Here is a 12834-nt window from a genome sequence, read left to right on the forward strand (position 1 = left end):
TGTATTAACACTTTTCAAATAGGCAAATACTTAACATTTCTAAGCTACACGTGTATTCCCTCATTCAATCTGGGCCGCCACAAAGACAGACAGAAAGCGCAGGGATTTTTTTCTTTTGCATCCTAGTGCAAACCAAAAGAACAACAGCAAATTGTTCATGGTCTATCAGTGGATGCAGAAACACCCTTAAACCAAATCAGAGCCAGCCCATTTTCCAGAAAAAGGTTCATTCTGTATAAAGTCCCACTCACACTTTGTTCAACAAAATCTTCAGATACTGAGTAATTCTTCTGGCAGCTGATCTGCATGATCCTGAGGTGCTTCTGCTCACTATCTCAGTGTTTACATTGTTCCTAATTTATATGGAGACTTCTGAAAGCTAGGATAACAAGCTAGTAAGTAAAGTTCAGCCTTTACTTCTGTATTGCCTCCAGCAGTTCTTTGCCTAGAATTCAGTTTCACTGATGAAATTTGTGCATCAATTTACCAGTTAACTCTAAACTATTTACTAAAAGCCAGTAACATTAAGATTACGATGCTCATCCAAAAAGTATGTGTGGCAAAATGTGAAAGGGCTGTTGATTTTAAGAGGCCAACTATGGGGTAAGGTCAATATAGGATATTATTTGATCATGCTATCAGCACTGAAGACATCCTTTATAAAATGCCACTTATAGGGCCTCCCCTGGTGGGGCAGGCGGTTGAGCGCAGTGCTGTGAAGCTGTCTGCAGCCTCTGCAGCACCAGTTTGAACCCGGGCGGCCGGCGAGGGTCCTACATGGTGCGGCAGACCTCTCCCGTCACGCCCGCTTCTCCCCTCAGCAGTGCATTTCGCCAGTCTGCCTGTTCTGTTCCCTGTTCTGTCTCTGGTGAATCCTCACTCCCGCGAATCTGGCCTGTACCCCGGTTCTTGTATAAATAAATAAATCTTCAAAAAAAAAAATGCCACTTATAACTAGTTTTCTGTCAATGATTCTAACTCTTCCTGTGCCATTAAAATCTTTTACATTGTGAAATTCAACCTTCTTTAGACATCCCCAAGGAAAAACAAGACCTGGGCCAACATTTTACAAAGGAATACTATAAAAGGGGAGGAAAAAGACTGATGCAATATTCACTCAAACCACACCAGTGGGACAAAACAAGAATTACAACTAAGGTATCTATATACTACCCCACTTCCTTATACTTACGCATTTTTCCATTTCTAAACCATCCTTAAAGAAAATCATATATGGTGTCACACCATCCTCACGGTAGTCCAGCAGAGCAACCATACCATCTGGATTCATGTTTTCACCAATAAAGAACTTAGGAAGCAAACAATACCCAGAATTAGAATATTAATTATGTATAAATATCATATCAAAACTACTAAACCACATAATAAATGTGTAAGAATGATTCAAACCACTACTGAATCAGAAATTCAGCAATTAAAAATTCTGCTAAGAGAGAAATGCTCAAACATCAGTTCACAACCATTGTCATCAAAAACAACAATACAGAGCAACTCCAGCATTTTAAGTTTTGAAACTTATTCTCTGAACCTTATAGATTCCAAAGAGTACATGCCTCTTTACAGTCAAACAAAGTAGATATGAGGCTGCTGATAAAAGCCCATCCTATGGAGAAGATAATGTGTAAAAACTGGAAAACTAAGAGCTCTAGGTGATGACAGCATTTTTGGTTTTGTTTTTTTTTTTAATTTAGAGGTAATGAGTGGGAGACACATTGAATTTCTTCAAAAATAGAACAGCTCTGTTCTACCCTTGAGAGCAACAAGTATAATGAGAAAGAAGGTGAGAAGACCAGTCATTTAAATTAACAAGCCATTAAGGATGAGATTCTGGAATCCTAGATGAGATCTGGAAACATACTCGGAAATAGAGAAAAGCTTGTTATTTTCTACAGCCTGAACTAGTGGAGCTGAATGTATAAAATATTTAAACTTCTCAAACGTCCAGGAAAAACACAACTACAAACATTCATTAACTTTTTTTGCTCTAGCATTTAAAAGTTGTACTATCCTTGTGCTCGCTTCGGCAGCACATATACTAAAAGTTGTACTATCCTTTTGATCCAAATATCGAAGGTATTTACCTGGTAGTTTTTAAAATTAGCGAGGATGTGCTTGATTTGTTCTGCAGCTCCTGTCATAAAAGGTTTTACTCTTTCTGGCCTCTGTTCTTCAAGTTTGCCTTTAATTCTAAAACATATTTTAATATAGGTTAAAGCATTGAATTCAGAACAAAATTGTGTCATTTAAGCAGAATAAGAAAACCTTACAAAAAAGCTGCCACTGGGCAAAACAACAAGTTCATGGGATGGCTATCTCATGACTACTGACACTTCTGAATTTCATATTAACTTATTTCCAACATACTAAAGTTAAAACCAGGTTGCATGCTCCAATTTTTCACATCAATTTACAGGAAAACCACCACACCACCCTAGTGAGCAGAATGAACATATAGAGCTTTTTCTTAAGTATGGCTCAAGAACCTCAAAGTTAACACAAAAGCCTACATACAGGATTCTAGGCATGGCCTGGGTATGCCAGTGTCACTTACGATTTCATATAATCTTTGATGTACTTCTTGTAGGCTTCTTTTGTGAAGCTGGTTTCCTGCAAGTGATGGTTCATGACAATATCAACACCAGTGATTACTGTGCTTTCGGTACCTTCGCCCTCGGGGCCGTCAGCGGAGGCATTTCCACCAATGAGCGAGTCATCAATGTTACCCTCTGTCCTACTGACCATCTGCATTAAGAATAAATAGTTTAGTTGCAAAAGATGTCGTTGACCTCACCATACAGGCATCCAAAAAATCTTCCAAACCATCTATCACCCTCCCATCAAACATTCTTGATTCTTTTTTAAAACATATGGCCCCCCTAACATTCTCTTTACCATTCTTTGTTGACAAACGAAAAGGGGGTGGGGGTCATTAACTAGAGGGGCAAGTTTTGCGGTAACTTAGGTTGTTACGGGTTGACAGGGACGTTGATAGGGCTTGAGGCACCGAAGCCCGCGACAGCCCGTCCCAGAGGAGGATGGGCCGACGCGACGGACCTATTTCCAGGCTCAGCTCCGCCTCCACTTTTCTAGAAAAACCCAAGCCCGGAAAGAGCGTCTCCTCCGCCAGGAGGCAGCGGAGAAGATTGCACAACCTCCGGCGGGGGAGCGGCGGAAACTCGAGCTTGCCGGGTCTCGCCTCCCCCGCGCGGCGGTCCGCTCGACTCACCTTCCCCTCCACCTCCAGGCACAGCCCGTCCGCGATCTCCCGGATTTTGTAGATGTCGGAGAACATCTCATCATCTGCTCGGGGACACAGACCCGCCCGTCACCGAGCGCCCGGAGGCCCGAGGCCGGCGCCATTTCCCGCGCCGGGTGGCCGCATGCGACCCCAGCCCCTCCCCAAGGGGCTCGAGACTCCGGCGCGTGCCCCTGTCCCCGACCCCTCCTCGCTCCCCGCAAGGCCGCCGGGGTCCCGAGGGCCCACGACCCCGGCAGCCTGTCTCCCCGCTCCCCCCACCCCAGCACCCCCGTCCTCTGCGCGGGGCAGTAGGGCTAGTGCAATCGCGACTCACGGGTGATGAGGTCCCGGTAGATAATCATGATGGCGGCTCGAGGGAGACGACGGCGGCGCTAGCTTAGCAGGAGCCCGGAGCTCGGAGCGAGCCTGGTGCAGCCGGAGCGGCGCTCGGGGGGAGGGGGGAGCGGGCGGAAAAGGCCGACTCAGCCGCTCCCCAACCTCATATAGAGGGCACGTCCCCCTACGTCATCGCCCGCTGCGCCTCCGGAAGCGCCGCAAGCGGTGACGTGGCACGCAGAGCCACGCAGGGGGCGGGGCTCCGGCGTGGGCCCGGGCGGGAGGGGAGGTGAGCATCCGGGTACTTGCCCTGGGATACAATACCCGGTTTCGCGCGGCGCGCTGGGCCGGGTTAGGGGTGGTGTGTTTGGGAGGCGTGAGAGGCTCCAGGGTCCTAAGTCGCAGAGAACAGGAGAAGCGGGCCCGGGGGTCTGGGGGTTCCGTCCCTGCCTACCCTGCGGGACCGGTCTGGGTGGGGCTTAGGTGAAATCACCAGCTTCCGCCGCGAGCCTGGCTGTGCGCCAACTCCCGCCTCTTTTAGGGAGCAAAAAAATGTCAGCTGGAGCAGGGAGCCTGGTTGGCTTTGCCGAGGGTAGGTCGGGCCCCTGCGACCTGGGAAGAACGCGGGGGCTGCAGACTGGGATTTCGCGGGCCTCTGGGATTCTCCAGGGCTTTGGAGAACTTTTCGACTTTGGCCGCAGGGGCTTCCCCAGCTGGAGTTTTGGGGTGCCTCCGGGGGGCCCTGAGACCGGGTGGTGGCGTTCAGGTCGTCCCCGACTGTCGCTGGGAATATTCGTGGGGTCGCGGGGGCTGTGGGAAGGAATTTGTGGACGAAGGAAGGTGTCCCGAGACTTCGTCCTTTCCCGTTTCCCTGTTTCGTCCCCATGTTTGAAAGCTCGCGGATTCCGAAGATGGGCAGCTAAAAAGCTCGGCCCCTTTCTGTGTTTGCATTTGGGCTTGAATTATGTCCTTTACATGAAAAATAACGGGCATTTGCCATTTAAGATGAAGTTGGAATTATATCTTGTGGTCGAGGGTTAAACATAGAATAGGGGGTTTCCCACCTGCCCAAGTGTTATTTGAACTTTGTAAAAGTCCTGCAATTACCCCTTCTAGGCAGATCTTTGGTTTACAGTAAAGATCAGTGTACCTGTATGAGACCTGAGGGCTTGTTCCATTCTACAAATATTTTTGTATTCTGCTGTGTCCCTAGCAGTGGGTTTTTCGAGCCCACTTGTGACTATAGTAAATGCAGTCCTGCTCTCAAATTTTTTGAAGTCTGAAGTCTGAATCAGTCTACTATTAGATGGGGTTTGAGGCTGTACTGGGCACCTCAGTAGACACTGGGTAATTGGAAGGAAAGTAAAAATGGGATGAAGAGATTTGAAAACGAGCATCATTCTGATAGATGTTCCTGTTGTGTGGTCTGAACCCCTTCATTTTGAGATATAGTGAATTTTTACTACTCTTTTTACTTAAACTTGTACATTTACTAACAAATCATTATGCTACTGGTATACTGAGAGAATGTTTGGGACTATACCTAAGGGAGATATCTTTGTAATGGGAAATCCTGTCTTGGGAAGAATCCACGTAGGTGTTTATGTTGGAGCTGTGTACCTCAGGGAAATTGGTGAACCCAATGTCTAGGTATCTCTTTTCAACAACCTGTGTTTTAGCCTTTCCTTACCTCTCATCAAGTTGGGTGATGTGAACCCTCAGCCCTCAATGAACTCTAACCTATAGCCTCTCTGAGAAAATAGCACACAGAGCTGGACCCTCAACGATCCAGTTTGCTTCTAAGTTATGTATATTTCTGTAGTGGTTATTTTCTATAAGATAATTTTTTAAATTATTGAATAAAAACGTTGAAATATATGTATGAATATATGATGTAAATGTAACAAACAGTAAAACTATTTAAATATATGAGCCTGAAATATATAAATACATAAAATAAAAATATACAAATAAAATATCATGTAATTCCTGTATATCATATGCCATAAAGTGTATTTAAAGGAATAATTGGGAGCATTCTACTTTTCTCCCTAATTTTTCTCAGTAGCAGTGTAGATGATAGTCAACCATCACACTATTCCTTTTACTTATTTTTTTTTTTAAGATTTATTTATGCATGCATGCAAGAGCTGGGGTGTAGGCCAGAGGTGGTCGGGGGAGAAAAAGGATTCACCAGAGACAGCATGGGGCGCAGAACAGGTAGATTGGATTGACTGAAACACGCTGCTAAGCGGAGCACTGGGTGAGACAGAAAAGGTCTGCTGTGCCATGTGGGTTAGCTCCCTGGCCAGTGATCAAACTTGTGCTGCAATGGCTGCTGATAGCTTCAAAGTGCTGAGACTTAATACCTTGCGCCACCTGAGAGGCCCCTAATTCTATTTTTTTTTTAATTTATTTTTATTTATTTTGTTTAAAGATTTATTTATGCATGTAAAACTGGGGTGTAGGCCAGAGGTATGGCAGGGGGTCGGGTGGGGTGAAAGGATTCACCTGAGACAGAGTGGGGAACACAACAGATGGATTCACTGAAATACACCGCTGAGGGGACCAGCAGGCAAGACAGGAGAGGTTTGCTGTGCCAAGTGGGTTAGCTCCTTGGCCTGGGATTGAACTCATACCACAGTGGCTGGCAACAGCCTGACAGTGCTGAGATTTTAACCCCCGTGCCACCAGGGAGGTCTCCTGTTTCGGTTTTTTTAGATATGGGCCATTCTCACAGGTATGAGGTTTGTGTTTTTGATTTGCATTTCCCTGGTAACAAGTGATGATGAACATTTTTTCCTATGCATGTTGGCCATCTTTATGTCTTCTTTGGAGAAGTGCCTGTTTAGTGCCACTGCCCAATTTTTGATTGGGTTGTTTGCTTAGTTTTTGTTAAGTTGTATGCACTCTATGGATATTCGATCAGTTTCTTATCAGATGTATGGTGTGTGCTCACAAATATACTCACAAATATAGTGTCTGGCAGACAGCTAGTCCAAAATTATTAAATGAATGAACTTTAGACCAAGACTAATGGAGGTCATGAAAATAGGTTTGGCTCCATATTGCAGCTCAGCAACCCGATTAGGTACATTTGTGTAATCAGATTTTTTGAATTCCTTTATGCCTGCTACTTAGGTTTTTTGGCAATGCCATTGACTGAAAAATAAAGATGGAGGAATAGCAGCAAATGTCTAGAGACACTGTTTGTATAGGTTAAGATAGAAAAGAGCTTGTTTTCCTTTGGAGCAGGAAAATACATTGCTAAGTAAAAAATGTAATGAACGGCACAATGCTAACAACACCCCAGGAACACACAGACACACATAATAAACCCAGTATGTCGCTACAGACACACATATATTTCTTTTTTTTTTTTTAAATAATAAATTTTATTTTTATATTCCCCCATACAATTGCAAACGCCCCATTCTGACCCCAATCCTTCCCCTCCCGCCCCCTACCCCCCCACACATATATTTCAAAGGCATAGATGACTGTCTAGAAGGACAGGCATCAAACTGATAACCAAGGTTAACTCTGGGAGAAAGCTGGGCTGAGGAAAAGTTAAGTCAAGGGTAACTTTAGTGCCAGTTGTGATGCTTGAACTATAATTTATAACAGTAGTATTTTCACATGTAATTTTATGTTGCATTTCTAAAACATTCCTTTTTCTGTAGGCACCTAACACAACAGTACAGATGCAGTGTGGTGGAAAACACACTATAGAAATAAGAAGCATGTATGCCTGAGAAAAACTAAGGGAGTTCTATTTCTAAATTGTGTGGTAGGAAGAAATGGGTTTTCTGCTAATTTAATAAGCATAGGATGTGTGTGTGTGTGTGTGTGTGTGTGTGTGTGTGTGTGTGTGTGTGGAGAGAGGGAAAGAGAATGAGAATGAGCACTGGTATGATTTTCATCTGAAAAACTGACCCATAAATAATTTTGCTAAAAATGTCAGCATGTACTTACTAGGTAGGAGTGAAAGGGATAGGTGGACACTTGCCGACGTCTGCACGAGGAAGATAGCTTATCTTCTACTTTCCACTCTGTCAAATGACGAGCACACTGGGTGGGGATTAAAGGTAATATAATTGGGAGGTTATATCCATTAATTTTCCTTACACTTTGCCTTGCTTGAAAAATTATTACAAAATAATTTGAAGAAATATAGCAGCTTCTAGAGTTGTGTGTAACCCATAGCACCTTTGAAAATGAGTGAGGCCATTTGTACAAACTGAAAATGAGAATCAGACAGTAAGATGAAGCCAGAGGTAAGGATGGTATCTACCTGGTGCCATCAAGGCCTGCACAGTCATTGGAGGTGGGCCTCAAATTTTGTCAGGAGCTTTTAGCAACCAAAGAAGAGGGAATAGGGCCTCCCTGGTGGTGCAGCGGTTGAGCGCCAGGTTGTGAAGCTGCCCGCAGCCTCTGCAGTGCCGGTTCGATCCCTGGCTGCTCCCCGGCCACCAGAGGAGGGTCCCACATGGCGCGCAGACCTCTCCTGCCGCCCGCTGCTCCCCTCAGCAGTGTACTTCGGTCCTTCTGCCTGCTCTGCTCCCTGCTCTGGCTCTGGTGAATTCTCTTACCCTCCCACGCTTCTGACTGTACCCAGTGCTTGTATGAAGAAAGAAAGAAAGAAAGAAAGAAAGAAAGAGAGAGAGAGAGAGAGAGAGAGAGAGAGAGAGAGAGAGAGAGAGAGAGAAAGAAAGAAAGAAAGAAAGAAGAAAGAAATTTAAAAAAAAAAAAGCAAAGAAGGGGGAATATATATTAGTTTTAAGGCTTACCATCATTTTTGTGTAAAAAAATTTTTTTACAGGAAAACCTTATTTATTTTTTATTTATATATTTTTTACATCATTTTTCATTTTTGCACAATGTATGCATTTTCATCTTGGTTACAGTCCCCATACAATTCCCACCACCCTTGTTTTGACTGTAATTCCTCCAACCCGCCCCCTCCCAGTGTGTCCCTGGTCTATAGTTGCTTGTTGATTTTGATTTTCACTTTATTATAATTAGTCTTTTTCTGGTCCCTTATTTAGGTTTTCTAAATTCCTGCTATGAGTGAGACCATCCACTATTTTTCTTTTTCTTTCTGGCTTATTTCACTAAGCATGATCCCTTCCAGCTCCGTCCATGTTGCTACAAATTGTGTGAGTTTATCTCTTTTGATTGCTGAGTAATATTCCATGGTGTATATGTACCACATCTTCTTGATCCAGTCATCTATTTTTGGGCATTTGGGTTATTTCCATAGCTTAGCTATTGTAAATAATGCTGCTATAAACATAGGGGTGCGGGTGCCCTTTTGAATTGATTTTGTGACCTTTGGGTAAATACCTAGGAGTGGAATAGCTGGATCATATGGAAGCTCCATCTTTAGCAGGTTGAGGAATCTCCGCACAGCTTTCCATAATGGTTGGGCCAGTTTGCACTCCCACCAGCAGTGTGGGAGAATTCCTTTTTCTCCACATCCTCGCCAACATTTGTTGTTGCTAGTTTTTTTAATATGTGCCATTCTCAATGGTGTAAGATGGTATCTCATGGTAGTTTTGATTTGCATTTCCCTGATTACAAGTGATGCGGGCAGAACAAAGCAATCCTGCCTCAGCTTTGTGAGGTCTGAATGAATACAAAGATAAAATTATTTTATGATCTGAATGGCCAGAATATTCTTCGAGCAATCTGCCACAATTGTTTCTGTAACCCAGATGTCTATTGAGGTCTCCTGTCCCCACAAAATCTAGAGAAGGTAGGCACCTACCTCCTGAGGAAATCCAAAACGCTCCCTAAGATTTCCATTGATGTATTTATTATATGCTCATTGACAATATGCAAGAAGGAAGAGAGTGTATTTCATCACAGGAATGCAACTTCAGATGGAACTCTGGGTGTCCCTGTTAAAGTGTCCTCAGCTACCTACAATGACTCTCTCTTCTCCCCTCTTGACCGTGCTAGCCACCTTCACCATCAAGAGGGAAAAAAAATTACAAATACCTCTTGTTTTCTCCTACAGAGGAAGCTTTGCCTTCTCTTTTTTCTGCCATTAAAGTCTCACTTCTATTACAAGATGATTGATTAAATTATTTTCTTAAAGGGAATTTTTTTTTAAAGATTCATTTTATTTATTTATGCATACAAGAACTGGGGTGTAGGCTGGAGGTGTGGGGATGAGAGGATTCACCAGACAGAGTGGGGAGCAGAACAGCCAGATCTACTGAAATATACTGTTAAGGGGAGAGGCAGGCGAGACAGGAGAGGTCTGCTGCACCATATGTGGGTTAGCTACCTGGCCGTGGATCGAACTCACAACACAGTGGCTGGCGATAGCTTGATAGTGCTGAGACATAACCTCTGCACCACCAGGGAGGTCAAAGGCAATTCTTTCTCAAAAGGAAAAACATTTTTATTAGCCCTTGGGTATTTGCTAAGAATCAAGTAGTAGTAAATTTTTATTCATTTATTTAGCATAGGCATGTGGCAGAGTTCCTATGTACTCTACTAGCTGCTATATGGACAACATGAACAGGACAGAGTCCTCGCCCAGCAGGAAAAGTAGAACAGATATGACATTAAGTTAAAGGTAAATCTTTAGGAGGTAGAGGAAGATCAGAAAGCTACTTCCAGCACCTAACTCAGATTAAAGTCAATCAAAATATTAATTCAGGGCCTCTCTGGTGGTGCAGGGGTTAAAATCTCAGCGCTGTCAAGCTATCACCATGAGTTCCGTCCTTGGCCAGGGAGCTAACCCACATGGCGCAGCAGACCTCTCCTGTCTTGCCCACTGCTCCCCTCAGCAGTGTATTTCAGCGGATCTGCCTGTTCTGCTCCCCTCTCAGTCTCTGGTGAATCCTTTCACCATCCCCCGGCCCTCTAGCCTACACCCCAACTCTTGCATGCATGCATAAATAAATTTGTTTTTTAAAAGCTACCTTTAATAACTACCCTGCTCATACTTACCTATACAGTTGTGCTGGGGTCTTTGAGGGGCACAGTCATGGAGACCTTCTGCCTCATTGGGGTTCTGCATCAGTTCAGATAGTGGAGACAAATCTGTCACCTTTATTGCTGAATAAGACCAGGTTGGAGGAATGAGATTCTTATCTGTGGGTAAGTGACTTTCTAATACATAAGCCCCCAGTGAGGCCTTACTGCCTGAAAACCTTACTACATAGTGGAGAGAAAGATCGGCCATTGGACTCTTGTGCTGAATTTGTCCTTCCCAATTTACCAAATAGGTGAGAAGAAGGAGAGACCAGGGCAAAAGAGAACCCACAACACAATATGCCTTTTGATCCTTTACAGGATCTCCTTGGGAAGTCAGAGAGAGTAGCTCTCTCTATATCTCTTGCCATCTCTCAAGAAATTGGACTTGCCAGTTTAAGTTGGTTCAATAGAATGGTTTTCCAGGAACATCGTATCTAGAGCTTAAAGGCAGAATAATACTTCAAAGTTGTAGTAGAAAAATAGCAGACAAGTTTTTACAGCTAAGGGACATCATCTCCTGGAGTGTTGTTTGATTAAGAGAGAAATTTTGAGAGACTTAGTGTTTTGAAGTACTTTCTGGCCAAGGAGCTCAAGAATCCTAGAGAACAAGAATCACCACTTCCTTGTCAAGCAGATTTATTAGGCTTCAGGATGGAAGTTACAGTGAATCCCATTGGGTAGTTATTTTTGCAAGAGAATCTGGAATCTCAGAATTAAGATCAAAAAGTTTAAGGGGGGGGTCTCCTCGGTGGTACAGTGGTTGAGCACTGGGTTGCAAAGCTGCCCGCAGCCTCTGCAGCGCCAGTTCGATCCCTGGCTGCTCCCCAGCCACTGGAGGAGGGTCCCACGTGGCGCGCAGACCTCTCCTGCCGCCCGCTGCTCCCCTCAGCAGTGTACTTCGGTCCTTCTGCCTGCTCTGCTCCCCGCTCTGGCTCTGGTGAATTCTCTCACCCTCCTGCGCTCTTGACTGTACCCAGTGCTTGTATAAATAATAAATAAATAAATCTTTAAAAAAAATTTATAAAAAAAAAAGTTTAAGGGGGAATTACATTTACATGACTTTTCATTTGCCTTAGGTGGATACACTTTTTAGATTCTTCTTCATCCTCCTCCTTCCTTCTCCATTTCTCCTTAGAGTGCATCGTTGCAAGAGTTTCTTCAACTTCTGTCTTGGCTCCATTCACTGGAATCAGACTTACCAGTCAGCAGTCATGGCTATTCTGGGGTGCTCTGCAGTGGGCCAAAATGGGGATACGGCTAGCCACCCCCGGTCCAACGCTTTGGGAGTGTAGTCAGCACAGCCTCTCTCATTCAGTTATGAGCAAGCAGAATAATGAGTCAGGTCTAATTTCAGTTCATGGATAATTAATGAATGGAAAGGACTACAATTCCTGTTCTACATGTTGGTATGCATTCTTTTAATTCTAACAACCTAAGTAAGAGTGGGTATTTCCCTAACATAGAAATTTTTTTAAAGATTTATTTATGTGTGTATACAAGAACCGGCTGGCATATAAACCAGAGGTATGGGGGTGAGAGGATACACCAGAGACAGAGTGGGGAACAGAACAGGCAGATCAACTGAAATACACTGCTGAGGGGAGCAGCGGCGAGTCAGGAGAGGTCTGCTGCGCCATGTGGGTAGCTCCCTGGCCTGCCCGGGATTAAGATTGTGCTGCAGAGGCTGCGGATAGCTTCACAATGTTGTGCTTAACCCCTTGCACCACCAGGGAGGCCCAGAGAGTCACTATTTTTATTTTATTTCTACGAATATAGATTCACACATGAGTCACTTTAGGATATATTATTGTGTCATATATGCTTTTTTGTAGTAACAGTAAATTTCTGCTTTTGCTTAGCTCTTCTGATTCCATTTCTCCTTCCCTGTGATTCTAATAATATTGCCACCCTGCAAACACCCTTATTATCAATTTCCAGAGTGAGAAATAGAAGGCAAGTCACCCCAGGTGCGGCCCCTTGAGTCCTGTTGCCATCAAATTGTCACCATCAAACATTTGTCCTGTCTTTCTGTGTGAACTGCACCCCTGAACAACCAAATAATAGATCTAGAAAAACATCTATTTTATTTTTTATAGAAGACATTTTTTTTTTTAATTTAGCACCTAAGGTGAGCAAGATGTTTATTTTCCCTGACTAATGTGAGACGTTAAGGAGATATCACTGAGGAAAAAAGACCAGTTTAAAAACCATTTTTTAAAGACAAGTTTAAAAAATTAGATGATAAG

The 12834-nt window shown here is 43.8% G+C and overlaps 2 protein-coding genes and 1 non-coding gene across 3 annotated transcripts in view; 1 reads left to right on the plus strand and 2 right to left on the minus strand.

Annotated features, from left to right (window-relative positions):
• Positions 1–48: 48 nt before the first annotated feature.
• LOC119260021 (small nucleolar RNA SNORA31) lies at positions 49–178 on the minus strand. Its single transcript, XR_005128661.1, has one exon. It is a non-coding gene; the product is annotated as a small nucleolar RNA SNORA31 (small nucleolar RNA).
• A 969-nt stretch (positions 179–1147) lies between these two features.
• Positions 1148–3744, minus strand: TPT1 (tumor protein, translationally-controlled 1). Its single transcript, XM_037526998.2, has 5 exons — positions 3594–3744; positions 3248–3321; positions 2573–2763; positions 2103–2208; positions 1148–1309 (listed from the first exon to the last, which is right to left on the minus strand). Exons 1-5 carry the CDS (start codon positions 3619–3621, stop codon positions 1163–1165), a joined length of 546 nt encoding a protein of 181 aa, XP_037382895.2. The 5' UTR covers positions 3622–3744; the 3' UTR covers positions 1148–1162.
• Positions 3745–4111: 367 nt separating this feature from the next.
• SLC25A30 (solute carrier family 25 member 30) overlaps positions 4112–12834 on the plus strand; it is an 82192-nt gene continuing 73469 nt past the window's right edge. Inside the window, exon 1 of the mRNA XM_037527001.2 lies at positions 4112–4187. The gene's annotated coding sequence lies outside the window, so the exon portion shown is untranslated. The remainder of the gene's footprint in view (positions 4188–12834) is intronic.

The sequence above is a fragment of the Talpa occidentalis genome, unplaced genomic scaffold (assembly GCF_014898055.3).
Source record: "Talpa occidentalis isolate TD23 unplaced genomic scaffold, MPIMG_talOcc4v2.1 talOcc4.5, whole genome shotgun sequence".
Classification (NCBI taxonomy): domain Eukaryota; kingdom Metazoa; phylum Chordata; class Mammalia; order Eulipotyphla; family Talpidae; genus Talpa; species Talpa occidentalis.